General features: G+C 38.8%; 2 protein-coding genes across 4 annotated transcripts in view; one reads left to right on the top strand and one right to left on the bottom strand.

Annotated features, from left to right (window-relative positions):
* FBXL13 (F-box and leucine rich repeat protein 13) overlaps nt 1-12923 on the top strand; it is a 272579-nt gene that overhangs the window by 133247 nt on the left and 126409 nt on the right. The window lies entirely within an intron of this gene.
* Nucleotides 1-12923, bottom strand: part of LRRC17 (leucine rich repeat containing 17) — a 57094-nt gene that overhangs the window by 20691 nt on the left and 23480 nt on the right. For 2 of the 3 annotated variants that reach the window (XM_015134565.3, XM_077997140.1), the window contains exon 3: nt 8881-9036. In XM_015134565.3, the coding sequence (XP_014990051.3) occupies nt 8881-9036 (156 nt within the window). Of the gene's footprint in view, nt 1-3442; nt 4184-8880; nt 9037-12923 lie in introns of those variants that run through there. The other variant, XM_015134564.3, reaches the window with a different exon arrangement.

Raw genomic sequence — 12923 nt, 5'->3', positions numbered from 1 at the left:
TGGAGTGGTACTTGTACTTTAATACAGTTGGCTATCCCTTTCACCCTGGCATTTCATCAACCAGAAGGGAAAAAAATAAGACATCGTAAAGTGAGAGAAGTCCCTTATGGGTCTTCCGACTCTCATGTCTATTTAGACGCAATTGGAGTCCCACTAGGAATACCAGATCAATTTAAAGCTTAAAATCAAATAGCTGCAGGATTTGAGTCAATATTTTGGTGGGTGACAGTTAGTAAAAATGTAGATTAGATAAACTACATCTATTACAACCAACAGCAATGAGCTTTTCATGCGTTAAAAGAAAAACTCATGTCGGCCCCAGCCCTGAGGCTGCCTGACCTAACAAAACTCTTTACACTCTATATGTCAGAAAGGGAAAAAATGGCAGTTGGACTTTTAACCCAGAATGTGGGGTCCTGGCCAAGGCCAGTGGCCTATCTCTCAAAACAACTAGACAGGGTTTCCAAAGTCTGGCGCCCTGGTCTAAGGGCCCTAGCAGCAACGGCCCTGTTAGCACAAGAAGCAGATAAACTAACCCTTAGGCAAAACCTGAATATAAAGACCCCCCATGCTGTGGTAACTTTAACAAATACCAAAGGACATCATTGGTTAACAAATGCTAGATTAACCAAGCACCAAAGTGTGCTATGTGAAAATCCCCACATAACCATTGAAGTTTGCAACACCCTAAACCCCACCACTTTGCTCCCGGTATCAGAGAGCCCAGTTGAACATAACTGTGTAGAGGTGTTAGACTCAGTTTATTCTAGCAGGCCCGACCTCCGAGACCTCCTTAAACATCAGTAGACTGTGAGCAGTACGTGGATGGGAGCAGCTTCGCCAACCCCTGCAAAGTGACTCTGAAGAAGACGACAAGCCCTACCCCAGTCACACCCGGAAACCGACTGGTCCATGCACAGCCAAAGCATGAGGACATTCATCGTGGGACTCATTTTCCTTAAAGTTTGGACTTGTACAGTAAGGATTTCAACTGACCTTCCTCAGACTGAGAGCTGTTCCCAGTGTATACATCAAGTAGGACAAAAGGTTGCTACGGTCCTATTAGTTTATGGTTATTATAAGTGTACTGGAACTCTAAAAAGAACTTGTTTGTATAATGTTATTCTATACAAGGTATGTAGCCCAGGAAATGACCAACCTGATGTGTATTATGACCCATCTGAGCCTCCCATGACCACAGTTTTTAAAATAAGATTAAGAACTGAAGACTGGTAGGGGCTCATAAGCGATACGAGTAAAGTGCTAGCCAAAACAGAAAAAGAAAAAGGGTGCCCAAACAAGTCACCTTAAAATTTGATGCCTGTGCTGTCATTAATAGTAATAAGTTAGATATAAGGTGTAGTTTTCTTAATTAGAAAAGAGGCTATCTGATAGAAAATAAGTACATCTGTCATAAATTAGGACTATGTGGAAATAAATGTAAATACTGGTCTTGTGTCATTTAGGCCACTTGGATAAAAAAATGAAAAGGATCCAGTCCACCTTCAGAAAGGAAAAAATGGCCCTTCCTGTACTAAGGGACAATGTAACCCTTAGAGCTAGTAATAACCAATCCCCTAGATCCTCATTGGAAAAAAGAGGACCGTGTGACCTTAGCAATCAATGGGGCTGGACTGGATCCTCGAGTAAACATCGTGGTTTGAATAAAAGTTTATAAACACTCTCCTGAGCCAGTATTTCAAAGCTTTTATGATAAACTAAAAGTGCCAGTACCAGAAATTCCATGCAAAACAAGAAATTTGTTTTTGCAATTAGCCGAGCACATAGCCCAGTCTCTCAATGTCACTTCATGTTATATAAGTGGAGGAACTGTAATAGGAGATAGGAAGCCCAAGAATTAGTACCTACGGACCCAGTTCCTGATGAATTTTCTGGCCCAAAAGAATCACCCTGATCACTTCTAGGTCCTAAAAGCCTCAATCATTAGACAATACTGTATAGCAAGAGTGGAGAAGGACTTCACCCTTCCTGTAGAAAGACTACATGGTGGAGTTCAAACCACACAGAGAAAAATCCATTCAGTAAATTTCCATAGTTGCAGACCGTTTAGGCCCACCCAGAATCCCAGGACTGGACGGCCCCCAATGGGCTATGCTGGATATGTGGACATAGAATCTATGCTAAGCTGCCTGACCAGCGGACAAGTAGTTGTGTTATTGGCACTATTAAACCATCGTTCTTCCTACTGCCCATAAAAACAGGCGAACTCTTGGGCTTCCCTGTCTATGCTCCCTGCAAAAAGAGAAGCATAGCTATAGGAAATTGAAAAAATAATAAGTGACCCTCTGAGAGAATCATACAATATTTTGGGCCTGCTACTTAGGCACAAGACGGCTCATGGGGATACCAGACCCCCATTTACATGATCAACTGAATCATACGGTTACAAGCTGTATTAAAAATAATCACTAATAAAACCGGCAGAGCCTTGACTATTCTGTCCTGGCAAGAAACTCGATGAAAAATTCTATCAAAATAGATTAGCTCTTGACTACTTGCTAGCAGCTGAAGGAGAGGTCTGTAGGACATTTAACCTTACTAATTGCTGCCTACACATAGATAATTGAGGGCAAGTAGTTGAAGACATAGTTAGAGATATGACAAAACTGGCACATGTGCCCGTGCAAGTGTGGCATGAATTTGATCCTGGGGCCATGTTTGGAAAATGGTTCCCAGCGCTAGGAGGATTTAAAACTCTTATAATAGGAGTTATAATAATAATAGGAACCTGCCTACTGCTCCCTTGTTTGCTACCTGTACTTCTTCAAATGATAAAAAGCTTCATTGCTACCTTAGTTCACCAAAATGCTTCAGCACAAGTGTACTATGTGAATCACTATTGATCTGTCTTGCAAGAAGACATGGGTAGTGAAAATGAAAGTGAGAACTCCCACTAATAAAATGAGTGAAAGTCTCAAAAGGGGGGAATAAGGAAGGAGACCACCCCTCATATCATCTTATACCCAGTTTCTGCCTCCAAAGAAAGAAGTAAAAACTAAAAGGCAGAAATGAAATCCACAGGCAGACAGCCTCGTGCTGCACCCTGGGCCTGGTAGTTAAAGATCGACCCCTGACCTAATCAGTTATGTTATCTATAGATTACAGACATTGTATAGAAATGCACTGTGAAAATCTCTATCTTGTTTTGTTTGGATCTAATTACTGGTGCATGCAGCCCCCAGTCATGTACCCCCTGCTTGCTCAGTCAATCACAGTCCTCTCACACGCACCCCCTTAGAGTTGTAAGCCCTTAAAAGGGACAGGAATTGCTCACTTGGGGAGCTTGGCTCTTGAGACAGGAGTCTTGCTGATGCCCCTGGCCGAATAAATCCCTTCCTTCTTTAACTTGGTGTCTGAGGAGTTTTGTCTGTGGCTCGTCCTGCTACATAGGTATGCACAAACAGCTATTGAAAGGCATGTAAAAATGAACCAAGTTTTTTTTTCTTTATTTTCAAAAAGCAGTAAAAACATTTATACAGGACATTATGAAAGTTTAATGCCATCATTAGGACCCAGCTGCTGCAGGTTACCAGTGTGGAATTGCATATCACCAGATGCTGTTCCACAAATGGACAGGCAAACAGGATGACAATTCCCTTGATTGCTATAATAGTCACAATAATACTTAGCATAATTAAAGAAAGCTTCCTTTAGCTGGATTACCCTGCATAAATAGGCAACACAGTTAATCAAAATGTAAACATATGTTTTCTAACACCAGTATAGAAAATACAAAACTAATTGCAATGAGAACAATTTCTACCTTATCCCACTATAGTAATTATTACGCTTTGCTTCTTTGCGGTGTGATCTCTATGTTTTTTTTCCCATTCATCATCTTCTGTGTCCTGGTCAAATGACTCAGGATATGCTGGTAACTTGTCTTTGGGGCATTCTTCATAGTAACTTCTAATATATTTTCCCACAGACCACCCTTTGTATTCTTCAGGCGTTTTGCATTCCAGGCCATTAAAATGGACATTGTAGTGGTGCTTTAACCAGTAGTAGAGGTAGTGAATGTTGTAGTCACATCTCCAAGGGTTATCTCTGAGCCACAAGAGTTTCAAAAAATACAAGTCTTCTAATACACCATAGTCAAAGTTTTGCAGACTGTTGTTTGATAAATCTAATTCTTCTAAATGTGTGAGCCCTAAAAAAGCAGCTGGAAACAGAAAATATTTATTGAGCCTGAGTAATTGAGTTAATCACTGTATGGTATAGCAAAAGGACAAATACAAGTTTTAAAAAGAGGCTTAATTTTCCCCTTTGAAAATAAAGAGATTTCTCTTCCCTTCTTTTTCCCAGAGCTTTTACTCTAGAAAACTTTTAACTATAAGTACTTTCTCCTCCCTTTGAAATGTCTTTAAATCCTTTTGAAGACCAGATAGGCTTTTTGTCACCTTTATGATGCAAGAATGCCTTTTTCAAGGACCTGGGAGCTATCTCTTTGAAATGTAAACATCAAGGAAGATGGTACCGCCATCTCCCAGCTCTGGTGGGAGGGTGGGGTCCTAACTTTGGCGAGAACTTGCTTCCGGTTGCAAAACTACCTCCTGTCATGCAGACAGAAATTTATTTTTCTCTGAATAAGGCCAATAAGCTAACACAGATGGTCACCCCATTTATCAGGTAAAGTTAGGATGAATTTTGTGTGACAAAAGGTGTTGTCAGATCTTCCTTACGGACTCATTATTGTTTGTCCTGAAAACGTGTATGTAATGGGTGGTATCTGCTTGGCTACATAGGCGCGAGATTCCTGTAATGGGTGGTATCTGCCTGGTTCCATAGGGGCAAGAGTCTTTGCAGTCTCTTAGTGGATTGCCTGTGATATGCATCACATTCTAGTTTAATGCTTAGTCAATAATGAAAGTGTTTTCTTTCATTACCACCTTTATGGAGAGAGTTTCTGGATTGAAGGAAGGTTTTGTTTTTAATTATATTTCTCCATTGTAAACGTGTCTGACTGCAAAATTGTGAAATATATTGTTACTCAAAGCTTTTCCCTTGATTAGTTTTACTAGAATACAATATTCAGTTTTAAGTTAGCTTTTAAAAATGTATTTTGGGCCCATGTATGTTTTTTTTTTTTTTTTTGATACTTGGGGAAAAAAAGATGCTACAAAAAAGAGAAATGAATTAATAAAATATTTCACATGTAAGACAAATGCAGATAAAAATGAAAAATGTGCTGTGTGGTGATTTGACAGTTCCCTAGGATATCAGTAACCCTGAAAATGCCTAGAAAACAAACTTTTCCCAGTGTTGGGGGAAGGGTTCTATTCCTGTAGAATCCCAAAACAAACAATTTTTTCCAACATTTTGAAAACATCTGGTTGTATTTTGGCAAACTATGGTAGCTATCAGCTTTGAATCCATATGTATGTAATTTTGCTGGAGGTTGGATAATTAAAACCAATACAAAATATAACTGAAAATAAAACAAAAAAAAAGCTTTTTTCCCCCTCTAAGAGCAAAGAAGTCTACACTTGGGTCATCTGTATTCCAGTTGATATGGACCAGCCAGATACTCCAGAAATACAAATATTTTGTTTCTATTTCAAACATTATCTCATTATTGTTTTAAAATACCCTTGTAGAGCATAGCGTCCTTATTTTGAATTAGGAAAATATGTGGTCATACCATTACTATTAACTATTTTCATATTATCTGTTCTCAGAAAAAACCCATAGTTCCCCCTTAAAAAAATAACTTTCTATTTTGGTACCAAGCAATGTCTTGGGGGTAGGGGACAAAAGATCAGCCCTTGTGTTCTGAAGATACTGGATTTTTTTCTATTTGCTAAAATTCTGTGAGTGAGTGATCTCACAGATTTACTTTTCTCAAGACATTAGACTTTGAGATTAAAAGCATATGTAAACATTCCTACATTTTATTTTGAAAGTGTTGTATATTGTTACTTAAACCATATATATTCAGGCACTTGGGAAAACTAGTTTTCGTCTGTTTCTTAAAGGAGGTAAAAAACCCCTAGTAGGGTATCTTCTTTCTCTTTTCCACAACAATATCTGGCATTTTATATGATTGTTATTCACGTCTTTTAAAGTCTGGCGACTCCCACTGCATTTGTATACTTACCAGCAAAAATCATTCAAGTAAGGCTACTTGTAGGGTTTCATCCCAAAGACCCTGAAATATAGGAGACCTTTCATTTTAAAACTTCTTTAGGTTATTTTGCCTTAACTGCTGAGATACTTTTTTGTTTCAAAAGAACTTTTTGTTCCAGGAAAGTGCTTGGCATTTGGTAGGTGCTTAATAAATATTTATTAATGTAGAAAATATGTTCCTGAGATTGAATTGAACAAAGAGGGAAAAGAGAGTACCACCACTGATGATAGAGACCATTTTGTGTCAGCAAGGAGCACACATTTGGTGAACAAGATTAAAAGACCTTCAGGGGATCCTAAGGACAGAAAAGGAATCCCTGCAATTATGGGAATTCCACAACTGATGAAAAGTATCAGTTATGGAAAACATGTGAAAAACATCAGTAGAAGCAAGGCAAGTCCATTTTGCACTATTATCTATCTCTTTGCATTGTCTTGTCATTTTTCTCAAGTTTTATTTATATACTAGTTTTGTTGTAACTGTTACTCATTACTTTAATACATTTAACTTAGGACATATAACTATTATAATGTCTCTTTTTTTTTTTTTTTTTGAGACAGCTTTAAAACTTGGTTTGCATTGATAGTTGGTAAACTACGGCTTTGCTTGTAGATGACAGCAGAAGGAAATCAGACACTTGCCCAAGGACCTTTGGAATAGCTTTTGTTTGTCCTGCGATTCTTTAGTTTGTAACCACCCAATGGGATCACCTTGCCCGCTGCCTAGACAGAGTCGATTTATCAAGACGGGAATTGCAGTGGAGAAAGAGTAATTCACGCAGAGCTGGCTGTGTGGGAGACCAGAGTTTTATTATTACTCAAATCAGTCTCCCCGAGCATTCGGGCATCAGAGTTTTTATAGATAATTTGCTAGGTGGGTGCTTGGGAAGTGGGGAGTGGTGATTGGTCAGGTTGGAGATGGAATCATAGGGGGTCGAAATGAGTTTTTCTTGCAAGAAAGCGTCTCCACTTCCAGATTCTTTACGCTGTGCCCTGGCTTTGTGGACACAGCACTGGCTACCAGTGACTGACTTGCACACTAATATAATGCTTACTTCATTTGGGGGAAGGGTGTCTGTAGTATTCTCATTTACTGAGAAATGAAAATTGCTTTTGACTTCACAGTTCAAACATACTCCCAAGTTAGCATCATCTGTAACAGGCTAAGGTGTAAGTGTAGCATACTGCTGTCCCTTGGGAAATTTTAAAAAATTGTGATTTTCTAATTTTTAAAAAGATGTTAATTCTAAAATATGCCCTTGTGGCTCCAGAATGTTCATTCTAATTTTTCACTTTTATTGTGTTAAAATTCTAATGATCTATGAATGCTATTAGATTATCACAAAGAAAAGCAGGGAAAACAATTGTACTCAAAATGTTTATAACATTACATTACATTATTAATAATTTTAATAATCATTTTCATGGTTAGAACTTTTCAAATTGAAGTAGCCTAGTGAAAGCACTTGTGTGATATATGTTATAAATCTGGTCAATATTGCAGTAATTCTCAGTTCTTTCCAAATCCGATGTGTTTACTTAATTTACCAAGCTCATTTTCGCCAGTGGCTTTGCTTAGCAAATGGAGAAGAGATTTGAAGGACGGGAAAGAGAATTGGTCTTGATCTAGAACTAGATATAATATGTCTGGCTCTGGTTTGAGCATATTTTATCCTAATTTATGAGCTTAGTGCTTAGAAGTTTGTTTCTAATTTATTCTAAACAAGATGGGGCTTAATGAATAGCAAAGAAAATTCCAAATTTGAATTTCCCTTTAAAAATCACTACATTTAGTCCGGGCATGGTGGCTCATGCCTGTAATCTTAGCACTTCGGGAGGCCGAGGCAGGCAGATCATGAGGTCAGGAGATCGAGACCATCCTGGCTAACACAGTGAAACCCCGTCTCTACTAAAAATCCAAAAAAATTAGCTGGTCGTGGTGGTGGGTGCCTGTAGTCCCAGCTACTTGGGAGGCTGAGGCAGGAGAATGAAGCCGGGAGGCGGAGCTTGCAGTGAGCCTAGATTGCACCATTGCACTCCAGCCTGGGCGACAGAGAGAGACTTCTTCTCAAAAAATAAATAAATAAATAAATAAAAATCACTACATTTGGCCAGGTGCGGTGGCTCATGCCTGTAATCCCAGCACTTTGAGAAGCCAAGGTGGGCAAATCACCTGAGGTCAGGAGTTCGAGACCGGCCTGACCAACATGATGAAACCCCATCTTTACTAAAAATACAAAATTAGCTAGGCACGGTGGCACATGCCTGTAAGTAATCCCAGCTACTTGGGAGGCTGAGGCAGGAGAATTGCTTGAACCCAGGAGGCAGAGGTTTGCAGTGAGCTGAGATCACACCATTGCATTCTGGCCTGGGCAACAAAAGCGAGACTCCATCTCAAAAAAAAAAAAAAAAAAATCACTACATTTTAGCACACTACTGACCATTTGCCATATATTACTTTAAAAATCTATTCTATAACACACTATTTGGGCTAACAATAAATGGTAGTAATATGTGGTGTTACATACTTCATAAAGCAGCAGTTTGGCAAGTATTTCTCTGAGTGCCAAACAACTCCTAATATAAGTGTCATGTTTAATTAAAACTGGTGCTTTATTATTTAGTTTAGTTCAGTTATTTTTAAACTAAATTTACTGCATATAAGTGTTGCCATAGAAAAAAAAATCACAGAACACTTGCCACCCATTGAAGGGGCTATACAGGGGAACTTACTGGGATCGATGAATTCAATGCCATTGCTGCTGAGGTTTAATTTCTTCAGCTCATGAACATCTTCAAATTCCTTGGGTCGAAGTTGGTTGATTTTATTGTATGATAAGTCAAGTTTAACAATATCTGGAGGGATGTTGTTTGGCACTTTTTTCAACTCTGGAAAATTTAATAATATTTAGGTTATTATGCTCTTTTTGCCCCCATTTTCTCGGTCACCATTATATCTGTGTGATTGAAGAATCAGCTCTTAAAGAAAAGGGGTAAGGAATATCTAAAGCCAAAGAATGTTGGTATGAAACAAGCCTTAGCATGTGCTAAATCTTCCAGTGACTTCCCATCTCATTGTGATGAAAGCCAGAGTCCTCACTAAGGCCCTATAAAGCCATTAAGACCTGTAGGTCATCCTTGTCACCAGAGTCAGCACCTCCTAGGTTCTAGAAAGCAGCCTGTTTATCAGGACTTGCTTACTGAACCCACATCTGCTGGGCTGGACATGAGGGTGGATGACAGAGCAACCATTGTAGGGCAAGCTAAAGTGGGTTAACCACAAATAAATGGGTAGAAAAAAAAGTTTATGAGAACACTCTGACACTCGGCCTAGGCAATGTGGCAGATCTGTGGGTGCTGGAAAAAGAATATAAACTGCAGAATCCATTTTGGGATTGTCAGCAGCAGTCCAGGGTAAAAATAGCATCCACAAGTAATACCAGGAAATGCAAAGCAAAGGCTTTCCTAGTGTGGCTTAGAAAAACACAGGAAAATCTCATCTGCTGTGTTGATGAATAGAAAAATTCTTTACTTCTTTTACCTTAGAACTTGAATGAGAATTGCAAATACTGATGCACAGTGTTTGCTTTTGATGAAGAGTATATAAATATACATTTCCCCAGACCAGAAGGAGAATTTGATCAATTCCCTTATTTCTAGTTCAGGTACTATGTGGTATGCACATTTCATATATACTGCTACCCCAAATTCTTGGTAAATGCCTCAACAAATACCATATTTACTTGATTATTACCCCTTACAAGCTTGCTCCTCCTCCAGCCAAACCTTGTTGATTTTGAGGAGGAAATTAGGAAATTTCTCCAGGTAGTTTCCCCATTTAGCAGGCTCTCTTGGTTGTCAGCCACCTCAGAAGTACTCTGAAAGCTTGTAATAGTAAGAAAAGAGACATAAATGGCCCTGTTTATTGCATATACAAAATTCTTAACTATTGTTCAAGCTGTAGTAAAATTGTGCCCTTAACTTGGGAGGCAGCTAAGGGTAATATACCTGCATAACTCTCCCCCATCTGATGTTAGAAGGAAAATAACTCCTTAAAAATGGTAAACTATTCTGGTCAATGTGAAAGTAACAGCAGTTTAAAAACTCTGACTTTCACATATTCTTGGCAAATCCATTTACCTCAATATGGCATAAATATGCCTTTCAATTAGTCTCACATTTATTCCCTTTGAAAAACTAGGATTTCTTGGCAAAGTACCTGTTTCTCAGTGAATAAAGCTATTATTTATTTTTCTTGCCATTAGATATTTAAGGGAAAAATCCATAGTGATTATTGAGGTCTGTGTGGTTGAACTGGCACATATTAGGTCCCCTACACACACCATCTGACTCATTACAAGTCAGCTGGGCAAGGCTCAACTCCGAGTTGGGGAATCTGTATGCAGGTTCTCTATTTGTGACCATGTGTATGTGGTATACTTGTACAGAACCTCAGGTTGTCACACTTGAATTCTAGCCATGATTTTTAACTTCTGTGTATTTTCACTTTCAAAGGTTGCAGTCCAGTTATCATCATCAATCTAAGGCACATGGCTCTGTGGCAGCCACTACCAAAGGGAATTTAATAAACAAGACTTTTCCCTTTGAATTTATGGAAATCAGCAATATAACAAAAAATCATGAAATGAATCACTAGATTTATATAAACCATAGTGAAAACCATTTGTATTGATAGTATTAAAAGACAAAGCTACCCTTCATTTTTTTTTTTTTTTTCCTTTGAGACAGAGGCTTGCTCTGTCACCCAGGCTGGAGTGCGGTGGCGTAATCTCAACTCACTGCAACCTCTGCCTCCCGAGTTCAAGCGATTCTCAGGCCCCAGCCTCCCAAGTAGCTGGGATTACAGGTGCCCGCTACAATGTCTGGCTATTTTTTTTGTTTTTGTTTTTTTTGTATTTTTAGTAGAGATGGGGTTTCAACTTGTTGGCCAGGCTGGTTTCGAACTCCTGACCTCAAGTGACCCGCCTGTCTCAGCCTCCCCAAGTGCTGGGATTACAGGCATGAGCCACCGCACCTGGCCTACCCTTCGTCTTATAATCTAAAATAATAGGCTCTAAATTACATAGTCATTAACACTTGGAGAAACTTAAGTTGTTCTTTGATGACCCAATATTATATATGCTAAGTGTATATGTCATGAAACCTTATTTATATTGTGTTTCAGTAAATGATGTGTATTTTTAAAGCAGGGGGTATGAATTTATGGGGCATTTCTGGAAGGTTGTGTTTAGACAACAATAAGTTGAAGAAAGAAAGCAATAAAAATGTACTTATATTTTTATAAGCTGATGTTTTTCAAGATAAAAATATTATGGGAAAAAAGGAAAAAACACAAAAGCAGAAATAGGCTCATTGGGGGAGGGAATGGCCCAAGAGCATAAAAGCAGTGAAAAAGAGATATTTCCTCACATGTTATCTCTTCTTAGAACACAGTGTAGTCTCGTTGTAGAAGTTTTAAATCTTGTGTAGATGGTATTTTTCTCAGATAATTAATAAACTTAATACTATTTACTTTTGTCATTTACACCTGATACAACAAGTGCAAATTCACTGTAGCTTGAGGTTAGATCCTCAGCAATATCAAGTATTCTAACTAAAATCTAGGAGAGTAGCTTTGTATTAGTATTAAAAATATGTAATTCCAGTTTTCAATCTAAGCACCACAAAGGAAATTCTAATAAACATGCTCTTCAGCATGCAGCACTAAGGACTCAGCATAACAATATCCGGGAAATTCTACCCATTCTGGCTACAGAAAAACTACATTTACTTACTTTTCGAAATTCCCTAATGCTTGCATTGTTGAGGCAGCTGATTGTTTGAATATGCACAGATTAATTCTGGAAGATTGCAGGGTGAAGTAGAGCGCACATAGGCTCTGACTCAGGTAGACCAAGATTCACTTCTTAGCTTTGCTATTTACCTGTGAGACCCATGGTCAAGTGACTGAACCTCTTTGAGCCTCATTTTCCTCATCTGTAAATGGGAATGTTACTGTCTTCCTGGAAGTTGTAAACAGCATGTGTGTGGGTACCTGGAGCCTAGAATGGCATGTCCCAGGTTATGACGCTGTATGTAACTGCTCTCCTATGGGACTGAATTATATACCGTTCACAGGGTGTCTTGGTATGCAAACCTCCCTGTGCCACATGGCTGCTGTGGGATCTAACCAGGTGCCATCTTTACAGTTGGGGTGGGGGGCGGGGGAGTGGGGCGGTGGGGCAAGGCTTGAGCATGACTTTGCTGGTAAGTGGACAAATTTTCTTCTGGTTCAGGTTGCCTGACAATGTTAATAAATTCCTGCCTAACATTCTCTTGAGAGGAGCCAGGACCTCCTCTCTGAACTTTCCCTTTCTCTTGCCCTTAAAGAAACAAAACATAGCAAAATTTCCCAAAATAAGTGGAAGAAATGATACCATGCTGTATATGAACCTCACTTAATGACATCTGGCTTTAATTTAATATTACAAATAAGTTATTAAACCATGCCAGAAATGAAACATATAGACATTGTTATATGGTTCGTTATTGTAGGGTAGATTAGCAGTTCCCAGACCACACTTTGAGAACATCAGTCTTCACTAACATGTCAAGAGCATTACTGAAATCTCCCATCTGTTTTCTTAGCTCATGACTTTATCTTGCATGTGCAAATCCTGCATAATACTAGCACAAGATTGCATCGGTTGCAAAACCCAGTAATGATTTGCAGGAAGTAGGTAATATTCTAGAAAGATTTCCTTAGTCTCATAGTT

This window comes from Macaca mulatta, chromosome 3 (assembly GCF_049350105.2).
Source record: "Macaca mulatta isolate MMU2019108-1 chromosome 3, T2T-MMU8v2.0, whole genome shotgun sequence".
NCBI classification, from domain to species: Eukaryota; Metazoa; Chordata; class Mammalia; order Primates; family Cercopithecidae; genus Macaca; species Macaca mulatta.
Note: the sequence above shows the minus strand (reverse complement) of the source record. Positions and strands in the feature narration are given on the sequence as shown.